Source organism: Bison bison, unplaced genomic scaffold (assembly GCF_000754665.1).
Source record: "Bison bison bison isolate TAMUID 2011002044 unplaced genomic scaffold, Bison_UMD1.0 scf7180017864370, whole genome shotgun sequence".
NCBI classification, from domain to species: domain Eukaryota; kingdom Metazoa; phylum Chordata; class Mammalia; order Artiodactyla; family Bovidae; genus Bison; species Bison bison.
The window spans coordinates 7,458,938-7,468,926 of record NW_011494942.1 but is presented as its reverse complement, the minus strand read 5'-3'; the positions used below and the strand labels follow the sequence as shown (position 1 = coordinate 7,468,926).

Sequence of the window (9,989 nt, the reverse complement as noted above, 5' to 3'; positions counted from 1 at the left end):
AAACAAATAAGAAATATTTGTTTGGAGAGGCAAGGAAGAACTCTAGAAAGTTGAATCAGATATTGGAGCTATCAGTATGGACTCAATCCTAAAGGAAATTAACCCTGAATATTCACTGGAAGGACTGATGCTAAGTTGGAGCTCCAATATTTTGGCCATCTGATGTGAAGAGCCGACTCATTGGAAAAGACTCTGAGGAAGACTGAGGGCAGCAGAAGCGGGCAACAGAGGATGAGAAGGCTGGAGAGCATCATCGATTCAATGGACCTGAGTTTGAGCAAACTCTTTCAAGGACAGCGGGGACTGGAGTGCTGTGGTCCATGGGGTTACAAAGAGTTAAGACACAACTGAGCAACTGAACAACTTCAAATATACAAACAGAATACACGAACACTGAAAAGCTTTTTCTACAAAGGAAAACTACAAAAATAAGTTGAAGTCACAAGTTTATGGATACAAGCAGTTAGAACTCAACTTTATTGTTACAACCAATTTTTATTTACAGAATATAAATCTCTTCAAAAAGATACATTCCTTCATTTAATCAATGGTAAAAGGCCTTATTAAACGGAAATAAAGCCTAAACATCACTTATATTTAACAGAAATACAGATTCATGAAAAGTTTGTGAACATATAGCAAAAAATGCATTTTTATTTAAGCAGTTTACATGAATGAGGCTGTTTTTAATTTTATTCACTGGCAACCCCATTTTAACCACAGAACAAATTTTACTTAAATTAACAGCAGTAAAAATGTAAAAATTAAATTTGAAACATGAAAATAAACAACAAAAAACAGGAAGTATCTTCATTACCAAACAGATTACAAGTTCTCAGACACTCAGATACTTTCTGAGGCATATCAAATACACCTACCTCAAACGTTGCATTCATTTGAGAGGTATCAATACATTTTCAGTGCTGAGACTATTTGTAGCACTTACAGTATTTACAGAGCAGCATTATACTACTATGTTTCACATTTGATAAACACAAATTTAACCTTTATGCCACAATTTCCCAATTCAACATACAGCTAATGCAATGACAGTTATTAGTTTTTTTCTTCTGAAAATGATAAGGACATTATCATTTAAGAACATGGAATAATGCCAGGTCTTCTTTCTTAAAATAATAGTATATTTTAAAATCCAAATACTTCAAATCATGGAAACTTCACCCAGCTATAAAGCTTCCTAAATAGAATAGAGTTTAAAACTCTCCTCTTTGCAAATTCCACCAATTTACAATTACTTTAGTACACGGAAGTAACAGAAAACTTCCTCAGATTATTGAACAATAAAAATGTCAGTGTGTCACTACATAAATTAGGTAGCAGCACACCACAACCATGCAAGTGCTCTTATTTCCGCCACTGCTTTTTTTTGGGGGGTGGTCCTTTTCCAGTTCATAGAATCTAGTATTCATAGATATCATCAGATCTTGGTCTCTCTCTTAAAGTCCCTTCCTTAAGAGTTTTGAAATTTAACTAATGGAACAATTCAAATCAGCCAGCTTTTTCTTACTCTTCATTAACTAGTTCAAATATAATACTTAATGTTTTCAGTTTTTATAAACACTTTGTGTTTTGTCAAAATGATTAATGGTATTAATACCATTAATGGGCAAGATGTAAACAAAAATATGTCTACATTTAGGGATTAAGAGTATTTTACAGAGCAACTTTTTTCATAACTAGAAAAGTCATAGGATACATAATGAACACAGATTTTAACTGGCTGTTTGATAACATCAGTAAGTACAGGAAAAAGAAGAGAAAGCAGATTGCAGGATAGAACCCTACTAAAAACTTGAGTTCTGAATGCCTCAAACTCAAAAAGGTATTTTCTACAAGCACTACCATTATTTTTTCTATTCAAATGGTTGAAATCTGTCCATTTCAAATTATAATCCAGAAAGGAAAATTTTAGTGTAAAACCTGTTCAAAAAAATCCAATTCATCATGTAATATATCTTATTAATTTCAGTTTTTCAAGTACTCAAGTAATGCAAACTCAAGCATTTTCCTTTAGAGCAATACATTTACACACTAAACTTCAAAGATGGGGGGAAATTCATTTAAAATAATTGCTACATTTTTCTGTCTGAAGACACCAAACCCAAGACAAAACACTGTAATCACACAAATGGTATGTAACAGAAAAAAAAAAAAAAAGGTGGTTCCCTATAACTATCTTTTGTTAAAAAAAGAAACAAAAACAAATGGCCTTAATATGTAACTAAGTTTCCAGTCAAACACATTCTAAAATCTAACAAACCATATTAGAAAATTCAAAGCAAATCAATTTTGAAATAAAGATTAAAGTTGCTTTAGGACATCCTTATAATTCACTTTCCTTGGTACATAATAGTTACTAGCATTTGCCTTTTGTGTTGAGTGATGCAAGTTGCCGTCAATAACAAAACTTTCCTCCTAGCATAAAGCATTGTTAACTCTATTAACTGAAATACTGACTAATATTAAAAGTTTGTCTATATCACTTTGGAACGCAGTATAAAATGCTTATTAAAAGCAATGTAAAGCAGAAAAGCAAAATGATAGTTTTCTCATTTACATTATGAAGGATTTTGAAAATGTAAGAAAGAAATACCTATATAACTTTAAAAGTGGAGGTTTTTAACTTTTAATTCAGAGTGTTTAGGGGGAATTTTTCCTTTAAATCTGGAAGCTTTCATAATATGTTTATGAAGTTAAATATTCCTAGTTCAACAAAAATGGAATTAGCAGTCATTAAAAGAACAGTTCTATCTTTTTCTGTATTTTACAATCCCCTAATGAACAATTTCATACTTAGAGAAGCCAACTGAGATATGCTTAAGTTGAACTAGAAGCTATTATTTATCATCTCCCTTGTATATATGGGACTTAAGAATCATATTGAGATATATAAAAATTGAAAGTGTTTTTTTGGTAGGAAAAAGTTAACAGCCTTGAAAATAGAAAAGGGTAATACTTCAGTTTGCAATCATAAAATTGCATTTTTAATTTGCTTTAGTTTAGAATCATGACTCAAAGAATGGAATTCTTACAGGGTATTAATTTAATGCTTCCAAGAATCTAACCTCCAAAAACTAACAGCCAAATAAAGAATGAAAAAAAGTCATATTAGGCACTGATAGGCTAAACAACTAAGTACTGACGTTAACAAAAATGGATAACCCTATTTCCAGTTCCTCTTGTTATCCCACTGTACCGCCCCATCTGTTGGTTATTTCCAGTCTAAACCAAAGAGCTGGATCATTCCCTTACAGAAAAATGTCTACAAAAGGGAAGAGAATGCAAAAAACAATACACAATCTCATATGCAAGATACAATTCACACTAATTTACAAACTTTTACTTACACTGTTGTATATACATTCCAGGCAGACCTAGTTGATGAGTTTTGTGCTCATATTGATCTCAAATGATCATGTGAACAGTATGATTTACTACCACATCTCTTTAATTCCCAGAAAGCGGTGGTAGCATGGGGTCTGGAGGGAAAAATGTCAAGTATTACTGGTCAGGTAAGATCACACAAGTAGGTACGGAACAAAGGGGAAAAGAATTGTGGAATTCTGCTTGTTTAAGCATCCAGGCCACTATGGTCTACTGACTAACAATGAGTATATATGAATGCCACTTCTCTAACAACCATTTTCATATTTACAAAATGAGCTTACTATCAGTTATTAGGTAAGGCATTCAAGTTCCTTAACATAAAAAGGCAAAAGACATCTCAGCAAGCCACAGGACAAATTTTAGAGGGATGCTTTCCCTTGAGAATCCCTTAAATGGTCAATTCAAAGGGAAGCAATTTTGAACTCTATTATTAGGCTGAAGTATGATCCCCAAAACCTGCAAAGGAAGTGAGAACATCATGATACCCCAAAGAGTGGGAGAAATATCTTAAGTATCTTATTTTGTTCCCAAGATCCACTGCCTAGGGCTAAAGTGAGAGTCTTTATTCCCCTTTACATTCACTTCCTGAATCTCTTTGAACCACTTACAACGGTGTCACAGCGAGCAGCCATGCACAGTCTACCAGCAATGGCTCAGTGAATCTATTCAAATAGTCTGAAGAATACGGAGGAAGATAGAAAAATGATCTCCTCTCCTCCCACCCTCTCCAAGATGTATACTGTTGCCCTTTTAGGAAGTCAGAAAGCAAAAAAAACCTCCAGTCCTACATATTCTTCGTTGTCCTAAGAAAACGTTCCAGCCACAGATGAAAATTCCACCAAAAACAATTTCTCAAGTTCACTCTTAACATTCTATAAAAAGCTATTAACTGTTTAATTGGTTCCTTTCCTTTAGTTAATTAGGTAAAATTCTACTGATCCAATGGTAATACGGTTTATAAAAACAGAAACGAACATTTGCAATGTTGGGGAGGTAGGAAACAAATCGTGGCTAACACTGTTACAGATTCAAACAGATTTTAAGATTCTACTCATGTAACTAGAATTTACCATTTTAAATGCCTGTGTTTCTACTTACTTTACCAGTTTTAAACATCTTGAGCTAATCCAAGTTATTTTAAAGCACTTATCTGAGAGTATAAGTCATTTGGAATAATACATCAGACACTCCATAAGATTTCTCAGAGGATAAATTTGCAGTTGCATATTCTGAATATGCAGATCCATTAAGCCAACCTTGTACATGGGCACTTATGTGACCGAAGTGTGCAAAGCTTCTCAGACTAATTTTCTAAGCAAAGTTAACCATGACTGCTCAACTCCACACAGCAGTCTTCAAAACTTGAAGTTTGCTTATCTATCCCAAAGACCCAAGTTCCTTCCAAATAATAACTGTCATCCTCTCACAAACAGACAAAAATAAAATCAAAAGAAATCAAAACAAACAGAAGCCCTCCTACCATGAGTATTTTTGCTTAATTCACACTGTTATATTAGATTTTAAGTGTACAGGATGTTCTAAATGTTCCTTATTTAATTCTTTTAACCACCTCAACTTATTTCTCTGAAACTACGTGTTATCAAGTAGTAGAATGAATGCTGAATGAATGCTATCATTCTAAAGACACAGAAGCCAAACTAAAACATAAAGCCACAGTGTAAGGAATGAATCTGGAGAAGTAAAAAAGAATTAATCTAAACAACATTTTCTTGTTCCCAAATATTATAAGCATTCTACCTTTGTTTCAAAAATTAGTAACTGCTGTACTAGCTACTATTTAATAACAAACAAAATACAGAATATCCCAATAAGTGAAACAAAATTTTTGGTTAGAAACAAATTGATACAGTAAAATTTTAAAAACAAACTGTACCTTAAATGACCATATATAGTACATGAAAACATTATTTAATGCGGATTTTGGTAACAAAACCATCATATATCTATTCCAGGATTATATGGTAAATATTAATATTTATTCTGCCAGACTATGTAAGAAGAGGGAAATTTAAATTCTAAGATATTCCCCCCTCCAAAATGCTTTCCAATACTTCAGAAAGATGTACCACTATCATAGACAGTGAATGTATTTCATTCTCCTACGCAGGTATTTTTCTATGAACATTTTAAGTTATCTAAACCAGCGTCTGGCATTTCAAGAGTAAATGATTCATTTTACTTACAGTGTGTCAGAAAGGTTACACTAAAAACCAAAAATGTTTACTGAAATTAATCTTACTTTAAACATAACAAAAACAATATTTTCTCTGGAAATTTTTCACTGCTTACACTCAACAAACAGATGAAACAGATGAAAGTGGTCACAAAATTCATGTTAAATTTATAATAAATAATTCACATATAACATAGATTAAATTATAAAAGGATTAAACTGACATCTTTGTATCTTTTTGCCGATTTAACAAACTTCTAACCCACCACATACTGAAAGCAGTAGGTATATTTCTTGACATCATTCAGACTATTTTAAAAATAAATTGGTTGTTAAGAGGCATAATTTGTAAAGCAAGAAAACCAAATTAAAAGAATTTTAACAAATATTGACTTTTTGGAATTTCTTAAAGATCCACAAGCACTGTTCAGCTACTTAAGAATAATTAAAGTCTTCTTTACTCAGGCACTTTCAATGCAGTAACCTCAGGCTTCATTTTAAAGTACTGGTTAAAACGAACAACTGCATACCTATTAAGAAAAGAGAGTAACAACAGAATTAGAGCTAAAAACCTTAATCCTTCATTTTCACTCACCCTTCTAAGTTTTAAAATTTAAAAGGACATATTTTTAGTTTATTGCACCACCTACTGGACACTTTTCTAATACTGAGAACATTTAACAGATTAAACCAGATTTCCTTGCAAACCAACTATTAAATGCATACAACTTTTGTAACATCTGACTAAAAACAATAACTACATGTCCCTTATGGATTCTAAAATGAATCCAAAATGAGTAGAGACAAATGTAATGCATACAATAAAATTAAACTTACCCAAGGAAATCAAAATCAATAGTGGAGTATTTGGCTTGAATCAAAGCCCACAATCCCCAAAAGAAATGAGAAGCCTAAAAGAAGGAAAGAAATATCAAGAATTATGATAATTGATTTCTTTTCAAAACAAATATCAAATTTTAAGTTTTTCCTCTTTCATCAACTCCATGCATATTTTCTGGATGCCTTTTTAACACAAAGTATCTACAACACAGGTAATACTGAAGTGCACAATTCTCTGTTGCTGTTGCTGCTGCTAAGTCGCTTCAGTCGTGTCCGACTCTGTGTGACCCCATAGACGGCAGCCCACCAGGCTCCCCCATCCCTGGGATTCTCCAGGCAAGAACACTGGAGTGGGTTGCCATTTCCTTCTCCAAGGCATGAAAGTGAAAAGTGAAAGGGAAGTCACTCAGCCGTGTCCAACTCTTAGAGACCCCATGGACTGCAGCCTACCAGGCTCCTCCATCCAAGGGATTTTTCAGGCAAGAGTACTGGAGTGGGGTGACACTGCCTTTTACGGTATAATCAGAAGCTGCACAATAATTTTGTATGTATGCTTTACTAAAATCTATTTCACTATTCACTTAGTGAATCTAAGAATTCACTTCCCAGGAAATATTCTATTGTAACCAGAAGTACTATAACTAGAAAAAAATTACTAGCTGTGTGGCTGTAAGCAACTTAATTAACCCCTCTGCATCTTTGTTTCCTCATCTGTAAAATGCAGGTGTGATCATTTATAATAAGAAATAAACATCTGATCTACATTCACTGTTTCTGGCTCATGGCTCCTTGGACTTTCCTAAGCATAAAGCAACTGGGAGCATTTTTTATATAATATCTGGTCTTTTGTCGTTGGTTCCTAAAATAGTTCCAAAGCCATAAAATTGAAAAGAATGTCTGGTTATTCTTAACAAGTCCCTTTCAACCACATGTTACTGAGGTGTCTTTTGAAAAGATGCTAAACTTGAGGGCTGGTTGCCAGGGGGAACCAACCAGGTGATTAGATGGTTGGAACTTTCAACCCCATCACCTCCGCACCTCAGGGGAGGGAAGAGGAGCTTGAAGACTGAGATAAATCAATGGCCAATGATTTAATCAATCTTGCCTCTGTAATGAAGCATCCATTAAAACCCAAAAGGAAGGGGTCTGGCGAGTTTCCTGATTTCACGAACCACAACCTATGCACATGCTGGGGAGGGGAGGGGTGTGTTCTACCCTACACTCCACGGAAGAGAAGTTCCTGAACCCAGGACACTTCCAGACCTCACTCTACCATACTTCTTCATCGAACTTTCTTCTGTATCCTTGTAATATCCTTAATGATAAACTGGTGAACATATGCAAACATTTCTCTAAGGTCTGTGAGCCACTTTGGCAAATTAATAGGCCCCAAGGAGGGAGTTGTGGAAACCTCCCATTTATAGCCAGTTGGTAAGAAGTACCAATAGCACCCCAAACTTGCAAGTAGCATCTAAAGGGGTGAGGGCACAGTCTTGTGGGACTGAACCCTGACCTTACAGAATCTGACACTATCTCCAGGTGGAAAGCATCAGACTTGAGTAGAATATGTAAGACACCCAATCACTGCCTGCTGAGAACTGGAGAACTGCTTAGTGTGTGTGTGTGTTGGGGGCGGGGGAAGGAGAGAACCACCTCAGAGCAACTAACAATAGTATTTACACCTGGCATACAACAAACATCCAATAAAATGTTAATTATTATAATTACACAAAACCAGAATGACAAAAATGAGGAAGACTTTAAAAAATGGTCTTCTTTCTATCTAAGGATATGTCTCAGGTATTGAAAGGTGCATTATGAAATGCTCTCCTTCTTTTGAAAGTCTAAGTCAGCGGTTCTCAAAGTGGTCCATGAATCCATGGAAGATTCTGAGGCCCCAAGCTATTTTCATTACAATACTAATATGTTACTTGTCTTTATGACTCTGTTTACATTTCCAGCAATGGAAAAGCAATAATGGGTGAAGCTCCTGGTTCCTTAACATAAGCCAAGGCAGTGGTACACTAAACTGTACTAGTATAATGGTCTTACTCTTTACCACCACACACTCACAGTACAAATCCAGTCTCACTAAAGAATGTACTTTATGAAGCCATTAAAACTATTAATCTTATTACATCTCCACCCTTGAATACATGATATTCTGACATTCTGTGAGATGACACTGGAAATACACATAAAGCACGGCTGATGCCTACCCAAAGTATGAAGGCTGTCTCAAGGTAACACACATATGATTGAGTTGTGTGACCTAAACTTGCACAATTTTAATGGAATATCATTTTTACTTGAAAGAACAACTGACATATGAACTAGTTATTAGACTTGTGTATTTGGCAGACATTTCTCAAATATAAAAAAAGAGAACTTGTCATTTCAATGAAAATAACTGACAGTATTTGTTGCCAATGACAGACTTAAGACTATTCAACCTAAATTAGAACACTGGAAAATCTGTGTTCAACTCTGTGAGATTATCAGCTTCTCAATTAAGTATTTAATATTTTTCTGATATTGGCAGTGACATAAATAAGTGTAATTTTTCAATATATAATGAGATGTATCAACTTTGAGATGATTATACAACTTAATAAATGCATATTTTCCAAATAAGTAATGAATGACATTAAAATTACAAAATCACACACTGGTATAAGAGGTATTCAAAGTGTAAGATAAACTAAGGAAGTTTAATGTAATAGAGTACAAAAGTTAACTGATATGCTCAGATTAAACATTACTACTAACCTTTAAGAAACTATTACTTATTGAATTTTGGTGAAGCATCAGAAAAAAATATCCACAGTTCTCTGAAAAGGCAAAATACTTCTCTTTCCCAACAACATATGTGTGTGAAACAGGACTATCTTCACACACTTGAGAGAAAACAACACATTATATGAGATGAAATGCAGAAGCAAATATGAGAATCTAACTTTTGTTAAGCTAGACATCAGAGAAATTTGTAAAAGTATAAAATTATGTCTTTCTTCTCACTGAAGTGTTTTTTGCTTTGGAAAATAGTTATTTTTAATTTTTAAAAAGCTGTTTATGTTAATCTGAGCTTTTTAAAAATATATATATTTAGTAAATATTTTAAATTTAATATCCAAGATGGTAAATATTGATAACTAAACCATATAAACAAGATCTCATAGAAGTCTTCAAAAATTTTTTTAAAGTATAAAAGAGGGTAATGAGACCAAAATGTTTGAGAACCCTAATAATATAAAAAATCATCTGCAAATAGTATCTCTTTCTATTAGTCTGGTTCTGTAGTAGGAAAACTAAAATCAGGGGAAATTCTACACCTAAAAATAACATCAAAACAGCTCTCCCCAGTGTTTCAAGCACTGTTATCAACCGTATTTCTCAATTTTTATTCATACAGTAATGTAAAATAACTAAATGATTCTCTACTGCTGCTGCTGCTGCTTAGTCGCTTCAGTCGTGTCCAACTCTGTGGGACCCCATAGACGGCAGCCCACCAGGCTCCCCCGTCCCTGGGATTCTCCAGGCAAGAACA

General features: G+C 34.0%; 1 protein-coding gene across 1 annotated transcript in view; it reads right to left on the bottom strand.

The window, feature by feature from the left end:
- Positions 1–446: 446 nt before the first annotated feature.
- The window catches only part of ETNK1 (ethanolamine kinase 1), a 67,162-nt gene continuing 57,619 nt past the window's right edge, over positions 447–9,989 (bottom strand). The window contains 2 exon segments of the mRNA XM_010856043.1: positions 447–6,132; positions 6,440–6,513. Coding sequence (XP_010854345.1) covers positions 6,060–6,132; positions 6,440–6,513 — 147 coding nt within the window. The 3' untranslated portion in view covers positions 447–6,059.